This window comes from Excalfactoria chinensis, chromosome 2 (genome assembly GCF_039878825.1).
Source record: "Excalfactoria chinensis isolate bCotChi1 chromosome 2, bCotChi1.hap2, whole genome shotgun sequence".
Taxonomy (NCBI): Eukaryota; Metazoa; Chordata; class Aves; order Galliformes; family Phasianidae; genus Excalfactoria; species Excalfactoria chinensis.
This window is the reverse complement of record NC_092826.1, coordinates 53,014,804-53,037,050: the sequence shown is the minus strand read 5'-3', so window position 1 is coordinate 53,037,050 and position 22,247 is coordinate 53,014,804. Positions and strand designations below refer to the sequence as shown.

At 35.5% G+C, this 22,247-nt stretch overlaps 1 protein-coding gene across 1 annotated transcript in view; it reads right to left on the bottom strand.

Annotated features, from left to right (window-relative positions):
* The window catches only part of DOK6 (docking protein 6), a 232,577-nt gene that overhangs the window by 106,016 nt on the left and 104,314 nt on the right, over window positions 1-22,247 (bottom strand). Inside the window, exon 3 of the mRNA XM_072329206.1 lies at window positions 18,138-18,252. Coding sequence (XP_072185307.1) covers window positions 18,138-18,252 — 115 coding nt within the window. The remainder of the gene's footprint in view (window positions 1-18,137; window positions 18,253-22,247) is intronic.

Genomic DNA, 22,247 nt, shown 5'->3' with positions numbered 1-22,247 from the left:
AAATCAAGTTCATCATGACTAACCACCTATTTTACCTTGCAAGGCTCTTTACTAGACAATGTCCATTAGAGTCACATCCACACATCTTTTAAATACCTCCAGGGATGAGGGCTCCACCACTTCCCTGGGCAGCCTGTTCCAGCTGATACCGGTGCTCCAGACCCTTTAATTTTAAAACTGCCAGTATTTTAATCTCTCTCCAAATATTATGCATACTAATATAGAAATGAGGAAATAATCAGCTGGCAAAGCTGTGAGACCTCAGCCTATTTCTTTATTTATATTGTTATTGTGAAGTTTTCGAGGAAAGAAAAATAATGAATATCACGAAGTCTGGCTCTGACTCCCCCAATCTGGTATTTGGTTACAGAGAGTAAGGATGTCCTGATCTGTATGAGATAATCTTTCACCCAAGAAGAACTGACTTTCCAGGGACTGATGGGAAGCTTGAGGAAGCTGGAGTGTTGCACTGTAGGTGTTGTGTTTTAATGTTATTGCTTGTGATGAGACTGTCAATAGACATTCTTCACTTGTGTTAGGAGTCAGCACACTAATTTGCTTTCTTTATCTTATAAGCTAGATTTAAGGGGAAGACAGAACACAGACTTTCCTCATTACTGCAGGCTGCCTGTTATTAGCACAAATGCATTTCTCTCTTTCTTTCTTTTTTTCTTTTTAATATATAGAATTTGAATCAGAAGAAGTTGCTTTGTTTATTAATGAATTCTTCACATGATGCTTACTCTCAATTTGTGCCTTCTGCTCATCTTTCATTCTCAGAACAAAATGGATCCCTACTATTCATTACCTAAATATAATTTTGACTGAAACAACTTTTATGGAAATAGGACACCAAGAACATTCATATTTTTCCAGTCAGGCAAAGACTACTGCAAATACAAGGCTTCAAAAAAAAACCTGTATTTAAGTTACCAGATTATAATTCTGATTTTCAACATACATCACTGTTATCTTTACCAACATAATCTTAAGTAAGAGAGACATACAGTTGCCTTGAAACAAAGCATTCTGCTTTAAAATGAAACTCAGAACACCAACTTTCATAAAGTTGATAGGAAGTTTTCTTTACTTTTTAAAATTTCAATGAAAGATCAATGAAAGACATCTAAGATTTAGTACATGAAAAAAAAAAAAAAAAAAAAAAAAAAAAAAAAAAACATACACACACACCAAAAAAACACACAACAGCAAATCAACCCATATTCAGTTCTGTGACATTTCTTCCCAAGAACATCAGAGTAAGTTTTGATGAATTTAACCTCAGAAAATACACCATGAATAAATAACATGAAACTTCAAGAACTCTGTGGTGAATCATGGCTTAAGGCCATGAGACTCACTGATGAAAGATTGCTTTATTTCAAATCTTTCCTCCTTATTGAAGGATAAACAACTTATCATAAAAAGGATGAAGAATGCTTAAATTTAATATTTTGAACAATATAAAATGAGAACCGGGCAGAAAGCATAGGGTATAGATTTGTAAATTGAGGATGCCAGTAACAGAGAAAAACAGTATCTGAAGATAAAATTGTAATTTATGCACTCTGGTGACCAGTCTCCCACTTACAGATTACTTGTGAACTGACTAATAAGCACACACAGTACTGTAGGACAAGGGATAGACTTTTCTTTCTCTCATTTATGGAACAGATGGATGGCCAAGATTCAAACACTGGCAAAGACAAGTTCTGTGATACTTGCTTAGACCACCAGTAAATAACCTCCTTGGGAACTCCCATATTTTAGTACTCAGTAGACACTGAAGTCACTCAAACAAACATAATACAGAAAAGTTATGCATCTGAAGAATGCTGACTTGTACTTAATTTCAGATGAGCAAGAGCAGCAAGGATAGTATTTATTAATGGAAAAGCACTGATATATCCAGTAACACATTCTGGGAGCACTACTTCCTGAATCACACAGATGTCTTGGATGTTGTACTACACTTGGAAAACATTTATTCTGCTACCAAGCAAAACCATTTTGAAATGACATTGGCTTTCAGAGTTTCTTGCATTAATTTCTCATTGATAATAAAAGAGAGAAACGTCACACAATCTTTTCAATTCAATTCACATTCTTTCAGCAGGTGATTTCAAGCTATAGCAAAGTTTAGGCACCCGTCTTTCCTAGACAGGTTTGCTTAATTATCTAGAGGTTTGTCCATTAGTACATGCAAATGTTCTTTCATTTTACATTTATTTGCCACATTCGTTTTATATGCCCAGAGAAAATTCCCTAATTTGATTATTTCAATTTCTAGGTTCTGTTAAAATTATCTGTAACACAGCCTAGGCAGAAAAAACAGTTGTATAATTGACTTCATGTTTTATTTATGGAATATAAGCTTCAGCTACAGGAATGATTTTATTTTTTCCCTTGAAGTTGAAATGAAAATGCTGTGCTAGTGAAACATTTGGCCAATGAAAAACTTGAAAGAAACAGACAAATTTATACTGTCACAGAAAAAGTACCATTCTAAAATGGAAATAACTTTCTTGAGTTTCCTGCAGCACTCCAAAGAGTGATTTGCAGGATATTCTACAAAGAACTACACATTTTTTCAAACAGGGAAACCACATATTTCTGAGGCATTGATCTTATATGGAAGACAATTGAGTGGTCACATTGTTCTCTCAGTTCTCAATTAATTTTTTATTTTTATTTTTTATTCTTCTGTTAGCCAACAAGATTACTTTCTTCTCATTTATTCTGGAATATTTTTAATAATGTCTATTTTAGAAACAAATGATGCTTTATGGTAGATCTGTTTTTATGGATTCATCAATAGGAAAATAACATCTGAATTTTAAATTTAGAATTACACATATTTTTAAGGAAAAGCTTGATTTAAAAAAAAAACCACACAAGGGTTTTGAGGTTATCCATTTTACAGCTTTATGTGCATGCTACTTAGTCCTCAGTGCTGCCCCATAAAGTCATAGTACAATATATTAAATTTATACTGCTATGGTTTTCAAAGAAATTCATTGCAAAATGTAGTCCAGAAACAGATTCAAGAAAGACTACAAAATGTTCTATATTTTCAAAATGAAATGCTTTCCAGAAACTAAATGAATCTAGATTTCCATCATTCGGAAGCAGACTAAGATTTCTCATATTTCTAATGATTATATGACTTTCACATCAAAGTAAAGCTCAAATCTTCACATGACATCAGAAGACTAATTCATGTCATATGCATTTTACTAAATATGAACCTCAAACTCCTAACACATGCGAGCATGTTCTAGAAGAAAAATATGAGCATAATTTGAAGTATTTATGCTGCTTTTCCAAAAAGAATTGTTGATTTTCTCTTCATCATAGCATATAAAAGAATTTAAATGTGTGTTCAGTTGATTTTAATTAACAAAAAAAAAATCAAGTCTAAACTTGCCTGAATGGACAATGAACTGTCACAAAAAAAACCCACCAAACAGCAATGTGAGCTTGATTCAACATACATCTGCTAAATTTAGGCATATTACAATGTTGATTCTACTTTCTGGAACGTGTCCAAATAAATAAAAACAAAAATGATAAAGAGCCAAAGTGAAAAAATAAGAATATAAATTACATATCTTTTGAATATTTCCAGATCAATGATAAGAATAATATACAGATATCAATAATGAGTAAGAAAATTAATATGTTTGCTACCACTACTTGCCTGATTTCACTCATACGCAATTTTAAAAGTTTCAAAACTACTTAGAATTGAAGAACAGGTTTAACTATTTGTCCAATGAAAATGCAACTTCAAAGACTTGTACAGTCAGCCACTTCCCTTAGTTGGTATTAATTCCATTAATTAATTTTAGTTTTAACTTCAAAACAACTTGTAAGACAGCTTTAGCTGCAGTTGGAATTGCTTAAAACAAAACTTGAAAATGAGACACACTTTAGAAATTTGAAAATGGAAGTTTTTTTCCAGAATAGAAAAGTTTATTCCTCTGTTATGTAAGCACTATAAGTGTAACTGAACTGCAGCTAAAGAAAACATGTTCAGAGCAACTGCGAGCAAGTGAGATACTCCAGCCTGCCCTATGAAGTGCTGGGTACAATGAAGCACATCTGAAACACTTCCACACCAGTGCATGCATCACAAGGAACAAGCAAGAACAAGAAGCCTTGGCTCAGCCCCAGGGCTTGATATCATTGTCATAAGTGAAACATGGTGAGAAGAGTCCTGTGACTGATGTGTTGTGATGGACGGTTATAGGTTCCTCAGAAGACAAAGGCAGGGCAGCCAAAGAGGGAGGTGGCACTGTCTACAATGGATTGGCTGAACTGTATGGAGCTGTTAGTTGGCAATGACACAGTTGAGAGCCTCTACGTATGGATTAAATGACAAGCAAATAAAGGGGATGTCATTGAGGGTGTCTCCTATAGACCTCCCAGCCAAAATGATGGCATCAATGAATTACTCTTTAAGGAGTCTAGATCAATTGCCCCTGCTCTTACAGGAGACTTCAACTTGCCAGATGTTAACTCAGATGATTCAGACAGATTCAGGAAATTCCTAAAACAGCTTGATGTTAACTTCCTGGTACAGGCACCAAGGTGATGAGGCAAGGTGCCCTCTTAGATCTGTTCTTTTTTAACAGAGAAAATCTTGTAGGTAAGTGGTGATTGGTGGCAACTTTGGCCATAGTGACCATGAAATAGTTGAATTTAAAATCCTTAGTGACAGGAGGAAAAGTGCCACCAAAACTTCAGCCCTGGATAGGAAGACTAAAGAACAACCCTATTTAAATTTCCAAAATAATATTCCTATTACAATAATGCTAGACGACTCTCAGAAATTAGTCTTGGTAATATTTAAAATTGATGTATAACTATTGAGAAGGATTTGATGTTTTAAAAGACAAATACACGCGCACACAAAAAGCATAAAATTCACAAAAGAATTGGCTACTCCTCCAGATAGTAATTATACAGGGTGTCACAAAACACAAAACATTTTGTGAGATTGTTTTGTGTTCTGTTTTGGACAATATGATTGCATTATTATTCACTAGAAAGCTTACTGCACTTTTCTAAAGTAAGCACATTGTCTCCTTTTATTTGGAGCATGTAACAAATTAGTAACAACAATTGGTAATAAATGTGGTAGACTTTTCAAATACCCAGGAAAAATGAAAATTCTATGTTGATGAGTTTTATAATTGATTCTTTGCAAAATTTGTTTGCTTCTGTTCTTAAGTCATAGCTCAGTGTGTTTACCATTAAATACTGCCCAAGAGATTACATATGGTCAGGAGTTATAACCCTTATAACTGTATGATCTGTAGTAGTCTCACACATGGTTCAGTCTTAAGAATTGTTCTAGTTCTCACTTCTAGCTAGCAGCAAGCATCAAATTTATAAGTTCCGTAGATGGCTCTTATAGCAATTATGACTCTGTTCAACAGTCCACTAGGGTTTTAATGCTGATAGTAACAGTACATTGGCAATAGAACTCAAGCAACATCTCTAAATGATATGAAGACAGATGGACAATGAAACAATACATTTTTTTCTGTAATATGCACAAATTTGTCTGAAAGGTTCATGTCTAGACTACATATAATTTAGAATATCCCATGCTGAAAACATGGTTAAGTTCATATTGTAGCACACAAAACTTTCTGTACTCGTTTACACATGCAATTCTTATTAGCTTGTCTTCATTCCACAAGAAAAGTGTTCTAAAAATGTTGAAACAGTTAATTTGCTAACAGTACCATTTGCCTTACACATTGTAAGAAGCCAAATGTGATTCAAGCTGAGCAGTGACAGAGAATGAAAAATAGATCTGGTGTTTCACGTTTGGAGCAGTAAATTATCATGTTATTCATTGAAATCTCCCTAGGCTCAGCCAGTCATACATCATCTGTCAATACTACAAATTCAATCTATAAATTAATGTCATGATTTTTGTGCTGTCACTAAATGTACACTATTCTCAGGGGAGGTCAGGAACCACAGAAGTCACACTATTTTACAGAGTGGTATATATTAACATATCCCAGGAGATCTGACCTACATTCCACATAGATGAGCAGAAGCCTTTTTATCAGAGATGATATCTGGTTTCCACTCCAGCACAGGCAAACTTGTGGAGAGCAGGTAGGGTATTACACCGATGATCCCAAAGGTAAAGGAAGCAGAAAGATGCTAAGACACAATACAGTTTGTCAGATAGGCATGAATTAAATATTTGTATCTCTTATTATGGTTAAAGAAAGGGAAAATTATAGAAAAAAAAAGGAAAAAAATAGCCCAACTGGAAGGCTACCACCTATGTACTTCTCTGTTATCTTAAGACAAAGCCAATGGTATCCCAATACCTTCCTGGAAACCAGACGGTGACAGGATAAGGAATTTGAGTGACTAAAAGCAAGCAGCTGAGCTTCAAATCCAACAGTCTTAATAATGATAATCCTGATAATTAATTTAAAAAATATTTATATAAATACACAAAGTTATATACTGTTAAGGATAGGATTCTCTTACGCTTGCTTATTTGCTACAAGTTCCTTAATGCATCAACATTTCTTCACATAACTGCAGGTTCTGTGGGTCTTAGATATGCTTGCTGAAAACACAGATAGTAAAAGCTAACTCTAAACCTGAATAGTACCATAGTACATGGCTTGCCACACTGCAAACCAAGCATCATGTTCTGTGGTACAAGAAAGTGGACAGACTTCTATTCTAATTCCATTGCAAACCAGATGAGAAGAGCGGTAAATGTGCAGAGACGTGATGCCTTCCTAAGATAAAGCTTCACTATTTACAGACCAGAGCTGGCTTGCATCAGGCTGGCTTGGCAGCAGAGCAGCGACTGGTTGTATCTAGATACAAGTACATAGCAACAAAAGTTATCAAACCAGCTCTTCATTAAGCATTGAAAAATACAGTGCTTTGCAGATGACACATCTTAATATGCTGCTAATGCTTCTGTGAGATTTTACAGGATAAGTCTCAATGCAGTGATTATTTGTTCCTGAGTGTTATTCCTAGAGCTGTCTCGGACTTATCTGATTAAACGTAGATTCATCAAGATGTAAACACACTGTCAGAAATCCAACCAATTATTCTGACTTTCTACCTGGCAGGATACTGAAGATTCCATGACTTTGGCATAAAGAGCTGTTGTACCACACTAATGGGAGTCAATAGCCCAAAAGCCTGGTGAAGTGTAACTAGACTGGAAAAATTCCACAGGTTCTCAAGTCCTGACTATATTTCCAATGAGAAACTCTTGTTAGAATATTATTTCCACTTTTAACATCATTGAATTGTAATGGAAGAACACAGGAAGGAGTAGATTTGCTGTGGTGTGCAAGGTGTTAGTCTAAGTCTAGGAAAGAAACTAAAACTGTTTCTCATGGGTATACAATAAACTTCTTAAAAGGTAGGTGTTAATCAATTCTCTTTCAAAGTGTTTTGCACAGCAGAGGCCCCTGGAACACATTATTCAATAAAAGGCATAACTCAGTATGGGATGGATAAATCAAGGCAGAGAAGACAAGCTTTTGTTCTAGTTTCAACTATATGCCAGTATGCCATTCTCTTTCCAGTCTTAGAACTCCTTATACATTTTTGTTTGAATTCTAAACAGACAAGATAATCTACAAGTTACATTCCACTACATATACACAGTGTATGTGTAGCATATATGTATCTACATTTACACACACAAATATATGTGAACTGCTCTGTAAGTAAGGCCTCCTACTGTACTGGAGGCATTGACAGAGTCTCACAATAGCCAAGGCAGATGTTGTTGGCATGGCAGTAGAGGTTGAACCTTCCCACCAATACTTATTTCATTGCATTTTGTTACTGTGTGACAGGTGACATATAATTCTATGATTCTAGGTGGCAGCTAGAGGGGCAGTTGGATAAAATGGCATCTGACGTGGAAGTTTACGTGGAGCAAAGGGGTGTCACTGAATTCCTTCTTGTGGAAACAGCTGCACTTGTTGACATCAACTGATGTTTGCTGAACACTATGGAGACCAAATAGTAGATGTGAGCACAGTGAAGTGATCAGTAGTGCATTTCAGCAGTGGTGACAGTGACACGAAAAACAAACCACATTCTGTATGGTCATGCATAGTTGTCACACCACAAAATGAAGAGCACTTGAAAATGCATAGTTGGTGGTGGTGTCTATGTGGGAAAAAAAAAAAAAAAAAGTGTTTCGTAGGGTAGAATTCACTCTATTATTGTGATCTTTGTATCTGTTGTAGTTTCCATGGCAACAAGAGGCATGTATGAGACCTATGTACATTAACACATATAAATACTTAGGGCTTCTAATTTCTTAGGGCAAATTATACTTTCAACCTTATATTCTATCATCACTGTAAATTAACATTGATTGATTAATTCGCTTTTTTTTTTTTTTTTTTTTTTTAAATTTCAGTCTAGGACTTATCCTGTATTGTTCTGTGCTGCCTAATAATGAAATCACCAGTTAGCTAAATGACAGTCAGACTGTCATCTTACGTGCAGTAGTTATTAAGAATTCAGTTCTATGATCACTATAATAAAATCGAGAACCTGAATGGCATGAAGAAAAAGCAACTCTAAGAACTATAATATCTAAAAGTATTTTTAAAATTTGCAAGTCTTCTATATTATGAGAGACTGGTAAGAAATATCCTTGCTTTATGCAGAATGACAAATACTCAGTTGTTCCATGAACAGCTGAGAGGTTGTTAACATGCATGTTTAAAAGGTACTTTAAACATGAAGGCACTGAATTTGCTCACAATCCCTTTTCCAACTCCATGTGTCATTTCACAACCTGAGTCTCACATGTAAGAAAGCATTAAAAAACAATGTCGGAAATGATTCATTTTTCATGATATACAAAATATTCTGTGATTTGAATGAATGGGCATGTTGCTTTGCTTTGTTTTGAAGAGGGAGTCATTCTGGACTTACTCTTGTTTCAGAACATAGTTAATCTATTTTCATGTACTTTGGAAAGCCAACTGTGTAATTTCTCTGATGAATGCCAAGATATGGCTACAGGGTACAAGCATCTATATAAATCACTAGATCAGATCATATATATGGATGAATAAGAAGAATTTTTTCTCTATTTTGATTTTTTTCTTCTTTTTTCTCTTTTTCCTTTTCCAAAATTTCTCATTTCCTACATATAATAGCAATTGCAAATACATGCTACAGCCTGATGCATGGATATTTTAAAGGAGGCAGATACTATATGCATTTATGCACACATTAAATAAATAATACTTACAGAAGTTCTCGGCCTTAGATTTGTTCCTAGGCTTTATCACATTCATCTGCCACCCAGTTAATGAAGTCTCACTTCCTTGCCTTCTGCAAGCTACTAACAAGATCTCAAAATATGACACATTTTTATGTATGAAACTCATTAAGATTTCCATAGGGTCTCCAGAAATATTTTTATTGTTTTGCTCAACAGGTCAATAGTAAAAGCAAGATGTACTTCCATTGTGGGATACCACATACCAGAGAAGGTATGTTGAAAATAGTGCCTTATTGCTTTGCCTTCTAATAACAAGTATTTACATGTTAAGATGTAAATTTGGATGTTACCAATCAAGAAAAAAAACTAATCAGGCATTGAAATTCATTTATGCCATGAATAATATAAAGGATGAAACAGTATCTCCATATCTTTGCTTCACAGGACTGGCAATTATTTATGATACAGTACATTTATGAAATCCCCTAAGAATCTGAAAATGAGATTAGGAAGAAATCCTGTTATATATAAATGCATGAAGTAGTAATACTTCCATGTTTGAATTTTAACATAAACAGCCAAAGGTTAAAAAAAAACAACTTTTTTTTCTTGGTGGCCAAATATTAGACCATGTTGTTTGAAAATATTTTTGCAGACTTGTGCCACTATGCTGGTACAATATTATTTCTGTTATTAAACATGGAGTCTGTAGCTACTGCAGGGTTCTTTAAACGTTCAGGAAAAAAAAATATGAACTTTGTATTAAAGGCTATCAGATCCTTCCATATCTCTGCATGTCTGATGTCCCAGACCTCACCACCACTAACCTACCTTTGCACAATGGGTAAACTAAACACGTCAGACTTCTAGGGCAGAGGCTTGAGATATTGACTTAAATGCACTAGTCTATCTAAAATAAACATTCATCTGAACATGCACTATCTACAAGATAAAGCTGTAATCTGCTTTCTTTCTCCTGTTTGTCTTCTGCAGTCGCCCGTCTTCTGCAGGAAGGAAGATTTTTTTGTACTCTCACTCTTGAGGAGCCCTACACTAACATGGATGAATTGCTATTATCTTAGCTGTCTTACTTAACTTTTGTTCCTATGGGAACAGTTTAAATTTAAACCCTTCTGAGCTGAACTGTGATAAGTAGAGCACTTACAGTGTCTACACTTCAATATATTTGCCTAGGAAAAAAGAATTAACACAGAAGTACTCCACTTACCTAGATCCATGGTGTTCAACATTAGTAAAGAGTGCCCAGGCAGATTTACAGTAAGTGAACAGCAAGTGTAACTAATAGATATCATATCCATGCATGTATTGAAGCTTTACTGAAAGAAGGAAAAATTTTCAGCTTCCTTCAAAGCCTTATTTGCTATATAGTAGTCCCACTGGAAGCTTAACTTCTTCAGTCTCTGTGACTAGAGGTAGCACAACTTTTCTACTCATTTTGTCACAGTCTTCATGTGTGCTCCTACATTACCTTGTTTCCTCCCTGTCCCACATTCGCCCCACAGACAGGGAATGCCGTATTGACTACAGCTTCAAGAAAGAACTACCTGGGAGAAGCCCTGATGGGATGAAGATCATTTTGTGCATCCCATGCTTTTGAATTTAACTTCTGGCAACTCTTTAGAAACACCTGAGTTCATTTTCTCTCTCTCTCTCTCTCTCTCTCTTTTTTTTTTTTTATTTGTTTGTTTGTTCATTTGCTTAATGCTTATTAACTCTAGAACTAAGTTTGTACCTCAATTAATAATCTCAAAGTGACTGAAAAGGATGGAATTTAATGGTGTAGTACCTGTCAAAGAATGTCTCCTGAAGATAGGGTAATTCATTTTTCAACTTCTTCCATTTATTAATTATATGTACTATTAATGTGTGTCAAAAAATTGTAACAATGTAGTTCATAAAACTACCCCAGAAAAATGAGGAACAACAAAAAGCAACTGTGAGAAATGAATGAAAATCCAAATATTTCTAGTTTATAAAGATTTATAAAAATTTTAATCTATAAAGTCAGAATAAACAAATATATTTTTAGGCAAACTCAAAACAATTAAGAAATAACAGTTATTATTAGTGATGTGGGAACACTGGTCAAGGAAAAAAAAAAGAATATATTCTCAATTTTAATCCTCAAATATAACATTTATAACCATGGCTCAGACTACACTAAAACTCTGTTTAGGGAACTATTGTACACCTTCATGATCCTTGAGTTTCAAATACACAAAGTTAACAGTGCAAATCTGGTTGTTTTTAAAGCTAATGATGTTATTTGTATTGACAGTAACAACAGCAGATAGCAGAAATGATCACTAGTAGTTCATCTTAAAGGCACAGTGTATCACCATGATTTCAATCCCAATCCTTCAGGCTTCTTAGATGCCAAATACAGGATACAGGGATACAAATTACACCTAACGTTACAGTGATATTCGCCAAACTATTCAGGCACAGAATATGGAAGGGAGTTGTCTTTGCTTTCACTTGTGAAAGCAAGAAGAAGTGCAGCGCATAATCACTGGTAATTTGGCAATAGCCCCAAAGCTTTTTCAGAACTGATTTTGTGCCTTTTTTTTTTTTTTTTTTTTTTTTTTTTTTTCCCCACCAAAAGCAACAGGAGAAAATGGTGAAAATAAGATTAAAAGAAAAAATATATATGCAAAACTAAAAGACACTTGAACACATTCACACTCAACACAGTGCATCGTTCAAAAAAGGTAAAACCAATTTTTTTTTTTTTTTTCAGTTAAAACAGGAATTATTTATCACAGTTACTCTCTACTCAGGAAAGCATAAGAATACAAAAGAAAGAACTGATTATTTTATGGATTTATAAAAGAGCTTTATCAAGGTAACAATTATTATAAAAGACATTAAAGAAATTAAAATGGTAAATTCTACTGAAGGAAGGACATGGATCTTATTATCTGTTAGGTTAGGTCAATATACCGTGTGGATACACAAGGTGTATCTCTATATCAAAATGTCATAGAAGTTTCACATAGGCAACCCTGACATTTCTCAATACCACAGTTCTACTTCTCTCTCACCTCCTCTCCCCCCATTTTTGTGGGATTTATATATATATATATATATATGGAAATTTAATGATAATGCCGAAATATAGCCTCCTAAAAATATGAAGTTGTTGGATGTAATGCCTCTTCAAATTGACGTTCATTTATTCCTAAGAATCTCTTCAGTTCATCTACTTTGAAGAATATGGCATTGTACTGAAGGGAAACTGGGCTGTATTTAAGGACTGCACTTGCTCCTCAGTTTCAGTTCGAAGATTGCTCTGTGGCTATGGTTTCTGGTTTTGCCACTTTCTGCTGCATGTATCACATCTCAGTTTCTACTTAAAGAAATCACTGAAATCACATTTAAGCCCTAATTTGTCCTTTGTCTCTGAATCTATATCACTGAGAGAAAAAGAAGGAAAAACATAAAGCAAGAGAACTTACATGCAAAAACTGTAAGTTTGCTTACAAACTTACATTTGTAAGTTCATCAATTTTCCTCTGTAGTTGGGAATCTGAAACAAATTTTACAAAAGCCTGTGCTTTGCTAAGACTAAATGAACAACCTTAATATTTTGCTGTTAACACCAAAGGAAAAATCATGCTCCCATCTGGTTCATAACTGACATGGTTCAACCCAGAAACTTCTTTCATCATAAGCTAGACATTATTCAGCCTTTATGTTAGCAACTTTTGCAGTAATACCACAAGCTTCCAGCTTTAATCAGCATTCATGTCCTCCAATTTCATTTTCTTACTGGCCATGCAAAGCCAGCACTGCACATTACATCATATCTACAGCTTCAGAGAGGGTTTACAGGGCATTTCAGAATGCCTGTCTCACTGCAGACGCTTGGGTGACTGCCACATTACAGACATCAGTTTTGTAGGGAAAAAGCTTCTCAGAAGCTAGTTGTCTGAGCACAGCTATATCTATTCAAAAGACTAACATCATTCTTACTTGAAAAAAAATGGCAACAAAAACAAGAACAACAAATCACAAAAGTATTAGGAAAAAACAGCACATCAGACACAGTAGCTAAAATGGCTCTACTTTGTTTGACATTATACTGTCAGAAGCCCAGCACTGGGTAAAAATAGCAAGTAGCATGGCAGGTATGAAAAGATGAAGGCAGTTTTCTACCTGGCAGCAATGTACCAGGGTATACTGGAAGTATTCCTATCCACACGTCTGATTTATGTAAGCATGGGATAAACGATGCAAGAGGAATGAAGGAAAAAAACAAACAAACACACATTAAACATTTTAAGAATGTCCTGAAGTGCTGAGAGATCATTACACTTTCAGTCTATGTTGTTATGGGTATTTGGTTTTCTACTTTTACGAGGGCTGCTCCAAAAGTAATGCTTATTTTGTTATCTTGGCTGCCAATGCCAGCAGCAGATGTCAGTGGTATGGCAGAAAAGGCTGAACCTTCCCACCGGTATTTCATTATGGTTTGTTGCTGTGCAACCAATGGTAGCAGGGGGGCAGTCTGACAAAACAGTGTCTGACATGGAAGTGTGCATGAAGCAGGGGTGTGCCAGCAAACTCTTCCATGCAGAAAAAAAAGGCATCCAGTGACATTCATCAATGTTTGCTGAACATTAATGGAGATCAAACTGTGGATGTGAGCACAGTGAGTTGGTGGGCAGTGTGTTTCAGCAGTGGTGATAGTGACAATGGGTCACCTCCTCTGATGCAGATATTTAGGAGCATGGCACGCAAGCTTTTGTTCACCACTGGTGAAAATGAATAACTAATTGTGGTGACTATGTTGAAAAACAGTGTTTATAGCTGAGAATTTGCTCAATTAAATATTAATGTGCTCTTTGTATCGACTGTAGTTTTCATGAAAATAAATAGAAGGCATTACTTTCAGTGTGACCTATGTATGCACTTTATTTGTTCTTGTGACAAGGTCACTTGTTTTGTTGGTTTTTTTTTACTCACTCTTTTTTCCTTGATGTATTAAAAAGACAACAGTAATATATTCTGTAATATATATAACAGTAATATATATATATCAGCTTTCATTATGAAGGAGTAAATAGGCTACATTCCTCAAAACTGCTTCAATTCTATTCACAGTATTCTATCTTTCCACTTTTAAGCTGCTTATATATTTGGCAACACTAAATTTTATCTCATCAAAATGGTAGCAACCTGAGAGCTTAGCATTTTCATCTTTCTAAAGCATCTCAGAATTTTATGATTTTTGATAACAAGGTTGTTAAAGCTCCCCTAATGACAATAACTTTCACATGACTTTCAAGAAGGCTGAAAATGAAATATCAGCATGTTCCTCACTAAGGTCGCAGCAGTTTCCCATGGTCTGAAGAAGGATTCCCACTGTTTAGAGTTGAATGAGTGATAGACTATTTTTCACGTTCTTTAACCAGCCATGACTTCTCATTATTTTACTTCCACTGAAACAAATTTAATTGAGATGATTTAAAAACATTTCTTGCTAATCATCTAAGTCATAACTCTCTGCTACACTGCCAGTCAGAAAGAAATAAAGCAACAGTAAGCAGGTTCCTTGTCTCCCTGAGAGAGATGACTCTTAAAGACTTGCTATCTCATGCTTTCAATCAGGTAACATCTGAGATTGGTTTGCTCTTTAAAACTTTCAGTACAGCTTCAGAATCAATTACATTCTGTAGCGGAGCTGGGAGTATAGGTGGTAGTGATGGGAAGAGTTAGATGGTAACAAAAGCATATTGACTATTTTTGGTTTTCTACAGAACATCTTCATTACCAAATGAAGGCTACAAAAATTTAAGTGCTCTTTGGAATGATAATTTGATGAAATTCTAATGGAAATATGAGGGCTATAGCACACCCAGAGCTCAGGCTTGCCAGCAGCTGCCTTAAAGGCAATAAGCATGCTGAAGGCCCAGAAGCCACAGCAACTTAGTAAAAAAACATAGGCTCCCATGGTGCACACCCAGTGGGTTGATAGCACAGCTCTCAGGCTTTCTGTTTTTCAAAATGTTCTCTACCTTTAGAGACCTATTTTAGATCAGAATATCATTTTACTGTGTTCAGTATCATGATTAAGAAAGTTATGTATCAGAAAAACCTGCTGATTTTCATCCTACACACTTTGTAGGATTCTAGACTATACCGGGAAAGAAACCAAATCATAATATCAAAACCAAAATGATACATATTATTTTATAACAGCCCCAGGTACAAATCTAATAAAACTCTGTCTCATATTGTTCAGTCCCTACATATACCTGACTTAGCTTTGAGCATCACTGCTTCCTCCTTTCCAAGAAACTACTGACCCTACACTGAATAGACCTTCTGCAATGGGATCAGTGATGCTGTCCTTCCATTTGCCTCTGGAGCCATCCGCTTCTGTATATCTAGAGGCTCCAAAGTGGAGAAACACAAAACCTTGAGCTCCTAAGTAATTTAAGAAGGTCTAACACCTGTGATTTTAGAATAGGATTTTTAACTAAACCAAAACCACTTGAGCATGTCATTTCCACTGAATCCATGGGGAAAAATAATAATAATTAAAAAAAAAAAATAAAAAAGAGGTATTAGTAGAGAAAAGGATTTTGGCGTGATGAGAAGAATTGACCTAATTTGATGAAATAAACCCTACTGTATATATACAACATCCTAATGTTAAAAGTTTAAGCATTGACCCATAGGAAACACTGTGATTAAACATTTCTTTAGATATCAGAGAAGAAGAAAACTTTTTTAAAATATCAAGCAGTTCCCTTACTGTTGCCCAAACTTCAAATAGTTTCATAAGGTAAAGCAAACACTTCAGCAGCATTAAAAACAACAATAGTTTGCTGTGGGAAAACAGATTCTAGAGAGTGAGATTTTAATGAAACAATGCAGTGAATCTCAATGGAGGCCAAGAAGTTTGGATTGTTGAGATAGTCTGAAGGCACAGAGAATGGAAAAATGGTTTAAACTCCATCATATCATACAATCATAGATTTGGAAGGTGGGAAGGGACCTTTACAGATTATCTTGTCTACTTACTCTGCCACAGGCATGGACATCTCTCACTTACATCAGGTTGCTCAGAGACTCATCCAACCCTACCTTAAACACTTTCAGGGGTGAAATATCCACAGTTAAACTTTGTAATCTGTCAGAAAATGCAAAATAGCCAATACTTCTATAGCTCCATCTGTATTCTCAGTTGTAGGAAGCAACATGATCCTCTAAATCTGTTTCTTTTTCCAGGCTGAACAGTCCCAGCTCTCTTAGTCTCTCCTCATACATAATGTGCTCCAGATCTTAGGAAGCCCTCCACTCTCTTTGTTCCTGCACCTCAAAACTCTTACTGTATTGGGAACTAAAACTGGACAAAGTTGTCTTACAGATGTTATCCTACAGAACAGAGGAGAAAGAACACCTGGACCTGATATCAATTTACTAAAAATACAGTCCAGGACATGTTCAGCTTGCTGTCTTTCAGACACTTGGCTCCCAGCCTGCAGAGTTACCTGAGATTATTCCGTTCCACAGGCAAGACCATTTGCTCTTGAACTCCACAAGATTTCTGCAGCTCATTTCTCTGTCTGATCCAGGTCCCAGGTAACAGCAGCCCTGACTTCCCAATTGGGTGTCATCTGCAGACTTGCTGAGAGTGCCCTTCATCCCATCATGCAAACTGTCAATTGCAGAATTGCAGGGACTGGAAGGGACCCCAAGAGATCATTGAGATCTAGTTTGCACAGGCAGGCATCCAGATATGGAACCATAGAATGGCATGGGTTAGGATGGGTCATCAAGCTCCAAGCCTCCTGCCACATGCAGAGCCACCAAACTCCTCATCTACTAGTAGACCAAAGTGTCCAGGGCCCCATCCAAGGAGACTACACAACCTCCCTGGGCAACCTGTTTCAGTGCTCTGCCCCCCTCGCTGTAAGGAATGAAGACGTTAAGTAGTATTGGTGCCAGCACAGGTCTTTGAGGGACCCACAACATAAGAGGCACCAGACATGCTCTGCACAGCTTTTTAAAACTCTATGTCTGTTTTCTGTTTCCAGTCCTTTTTCTATCCTCTTTACTGCTACATGTTCCATTGATTTTGGGTGGAGTTACAGAGGAAGTTATTGGAGGCTATCAGAGGTTGCTAAAATCAGTATGCATAACAGCCACTTCATCAGTAACAGTTTTTACCAATTTTTAAACTAATTTTTCAAGTGAAATATACCATAAGACAGTTACATACAAATGCATTTCCACACTAGAAAACACTGCACTTTAATAGTATAGTGCTCAGTGTCACATAAAAGTCATATAAACGACCTGTCATTATATACCATGATTCACTCATTCATTATATCACATAGCTGTTTAAACTGCAGACTGCTTGACATCCAGCCTTACAATATCCTGGGGCTTTAGCTGCTTATTACCTCTTCAATGCAGTGGTATTATACTTCTTAGGTATTAAGTGCCTATGGTAAAATCTAGTGGAAAAATGAGTATGTTTCACCTGTTGACTTAAGTCAACAATATCCCTTGAGTATTATTTACTCATTTTTACAAGTTTTACTGAAAATCTCTAGCCTTTAGACCATTTTGCTCGAAGCACAGATGAGTAATGGAGAAAAGAGCTCTAAAGCACCTCAAATATCTCTCAAAGTATATTACAAAAGAAAAAAGAAAAAAAGAAAAAAAAAACAAACTTAAAAGACACCTTAAAATCTAAACCCCAGAGTTTTTTTTTTACACCAAATTTCTTTAAAATTAAGATTTTTATCCGTTGTTTTAATTCATCTGAGTAAGACTTTGATGTGCAACTTGATTACTTCAAGCTAGAGATGCACTACCAGTTGCTTACCTGACTCACACGCAAATGTCTTTGACGTCTCGTCATGAAAGATAATCGCCACTGCATGTTTCTTTGTCTCTCGAGGCAATCTAGTTATGTTTTTGATGTTGTGCAGCTCAGTTACCTGAAAATGAAGAAAAATAACTTTAGGCCAGTGTATAAATTATACAAGTGAAAATGCTACCCATAAGCACTCAATTTTTACTACAATCTATTTTTTTTTCTCCCAAATGTTAGCTAAAGTTGTAGGTTTGTCATTAACAAAAGCACATAAATTAGGCAAAATCTAAAGCTGCAAATAATTCCATAAAATGTAATAAATAAAAAGGTGAATAGTCTACTTCTCCAATGAAGTTCTGCTTGTAATAACTACATTTTCAAAGATACTGGAACTCTTCTGAATCCTCTGTGAGGTTCTTTTAAATTTCTATATTCATACAACTTTGTTCTGTTTAAAAATCTACATTAAATGTATATCTAACATAGAAACAACAGTGCATTATTAGTTAAGGGAAGCAAATCAGTAATTGTTCCAATCAGTATCACTATATTTATGCGGTGAGATATTTGTCTGTCTTTAAAGTGTATTCATCATCTTCATTTTATTTTCCATTTTCCAAATAATAATTAAAAAAATAATAATTTCCAAATAATAGAAAAGCTTATCAATTAAACAAACAAACAAACAAAACTTTATAGCAAATTTACAGAATAAACAATCCATTTCCAGCTTGCTTTGATGCATGTACATGACTACAATTAGCAAAAATAAAAGAACATTATTTTATTACAGAGTTGGTATTACGATGCTTAACACTTGTTATAAAATGTTCTTGGTTACTTCTACCTCTGGGCAAATTTTATCTGTTTACTGTTAAGTTTTCCATCCAGGCAGGACATATGCCTCAGGCAGAATTAATTTCTTTAAAATGTCATCACACTACTTTGGTCATCTATAGGTAGGGAAAATATAGACTGAAAGTAGGTATTTTATTACTTTCCATTCTTATGGTCTGTGTGCAGCTCTGACATTCCTGTTATGATGCTGACGAAAATGCTGAGGAAAAAAAGTATTTTTATGAGATACAATCTTTATACACTGCTTTAAGGACATTCTAAGTCTGACAACTTGACCAGCTTTTTGCAATAAAGACATCCACCCAGCCAGCCAGATTATAATGTCTCAACTTGGATACAAGAACATGGAGGGGGACAATGTCAAAAATTTTGCTCAATTTGAGGTATTCAATGACAACCACTGCTCTCTCCTCATTCCCAAATCTGGTGATTTCATCATAGATGACTATCAGATTGGTTAAATTGGTCAGGTATCATTTACCCTTGGTAAACTAATGCTGTATCTCAGTACTGCTTTCTCCTTTACATGATCAGAAATACATTTTAAAAGAACTGTCTCCATGTTTCTTCCCATATTCTAAGATTAGATTTTCAGACCAGGTTTGCCCAGGTTGATCTTCAGGCTTTATCTATACATATATATGTACTTGCTTTGCCAGTGTGTTCTTAATCCTGTACAATTTTAATTTCAGCCATGCATTTTCTAGGCTTTGCAAACATCTATTTGTTTCATTATTTTTTGCTTCATGGACAAAAGAGGATCTGACCAATGCAAATATCACTGCTCCATTCAGAGAAAATACATGACTGTGCATTGCACTGCAGAAAATCCTTAAATTTTGTTACACTAAAAGGGGAAATGTAATTTTCTGCAATTGCATGAAAGGAAACATAAATGTTATTAATAGTGACAATGGGACATAGTAAGTCTTCTTTCAATCGCTCTCTGACAGATCTATTATTTTATCTTTGTAATTTAAGTGCTAAAAGAATTCAAATGACCTCTTCTTAAAAGTATTCAAAGCCAAACTGGATAGGACTTTGAGAAACCTGGTCCAGAGGGGCACATCCCAGCCTAAAGCAGGAGCGTTGGAACTGGATGATCTTAAAGGTTCCTTCCAACTTCAACCATTCTATGATTCTATTGCTGAAAGATCCTTCAATGCTGGTAAGTTTAATAATACTCAAAAAACTTACATTCCTGGTACCAAAGTTACATAATTTTCATAGTAATTTTTGTTCAAAAAGTGGTGACTGTAGTCAACTGAAGAGACATACTGGCAATCCATAAAGATGATTTTATGGGTTCTCCTGGTCATCCATGCCATGGTCTATTTAATAAATTGATAAAACATTTTCTATGCAAAAACTTTAATATACATGGAAATACAATCAGCGTGAAATGAACTAATAATTGAATTGCCTTTTATTTGCTGGAAGGAATTGAACTTTAGGACATAGTCCCATCACCACATCTGAAAAAGCAATGAATATCACAGAATCACAGTACAGTTGAGGTTGGAAGGGATCTCTTGAGGTCACGTGGTCCACCTGCTCAATCAGAGTCACCCAGAGCCAGTTGACTGGGACCAGGCGTAGATGGCTTCTAAATATATCCAAGAAGAGGAAATCCATATTTCCCAGTTCTTGGTTACCCTCACGTCAATGGTTTACAGTCTGGTTAAGCCCAGCTCTGTGACTAGGATTTCCTGGGAAAGGGAAAAAATGGAAAAAGGAAAAAAGCATAGAGATGGGCCTAAAAAAAACCAAAACAGTGGCACCAATCTGAAGAGAAACAGACTAATTTACTAAATAAGATACTGGAATGCAAGATAACACACTACAATACAATATAATACTGTATAATTAGAATTGGAGCTAATAAATCAAATTAAATGAGAGAGAGTATCAGAAAGCTGAAGGCCTTACACTAACACTGTGATGATACGGCACGTGCAACAGAGACAGACCAGATGATCAAAAGGAAGTGAGGGTCAGGTGATCTACGAATGGCTTTTATCTCTTGCTCTGAGTGGAAATGGTAACAGAACAGTGAACAGTCCTCTGGGGTATATAGTTCTTCTTCTCTTCTGGGACAGCTACTTGGAACTTGAGCATAAACTCATTCAACTGCCAGTGCACTATAGCATGCTATGATGTGGAATACCAATAACCAAAAATCATAAAACCATGACACATCAGAGTATGAAGGAAGTATGAATAACATTAGACTTTTGCATGAAGCTATGATTACATAGCTTACATTTTTTTTTATTTTTATTTTTTTACTAATTTATTATGCTTTTATGATTTAACTTAGAGCTTCTTTCCTTCATTAGACATTGGGACTTCCATTTAGTTAAGAACTCCATATGGTGCTGCTCAGAGTGGTACGTGTAAGGGACTTCTTTGCACCAGGCAGCCTTCTTAGTCCTACTCCTTATCAGTAATTCCTGACTTAAATGTCCATCACTCAGTATCTTACATGTACATTTCCTTAGATTTCTGGATCTTTTCCTGTATCAAACTCCAAAATCATTCTTTTTTTTTTCTAAGATGACAATGAACATTTGTTGAAAAAAATAATACAGCTAACAGTTAATTTGTACGTAACACAATTTTCTTTGCAAAGCTTTTTTGTTGTTGTTCATTTTTCTTCACATACGCAAGCTTTTATTTTCATTCTGGGCAGCTTTTCGACAGAGTTACTGAAGAGACTGTCTCTTTTACTTCTTGTTAAGACTTAGTGGAAGGACACTGATGAGCTAGAAGTTAGGGAATATAGGTATAAACAGTATCTCATTCCCCTACTGCAATATTAGGCTAGGCTAACCTTCTAACAGGGTCTCAAGGCTACCCAGTTGTCTTCTGTAGCTTGCTTTCTCTCATAGTCCCAGATTTATATAACCTCTAAGTTTCCACATCAACACAGCTAATCAACAGCAAAGCCTCAGGAAGATAAATGTACTCAATCAGAATAGAAAATACTTCGGTGAGTCTCAGATATTGTTCACCAAAATGCAAAACTTCTTCTGAGAGAAACACTGAGAGTTGAACAAGAATGAAAACAAGGCTACAGTTAATTTTCTGCTCCCATTGCTCATACATCTAGAGCACTTCAGAATCAATCAAATATTGCTTTAAGATGTACATCCTCCCATCCTCATCATTTTTGCTTGTTTTTGTCTGCAAGTGGGTGCAAAACTCACACATGATTTGGTATAGGATCTCATGTATACTCAAAACAACACAAAGAAAAAA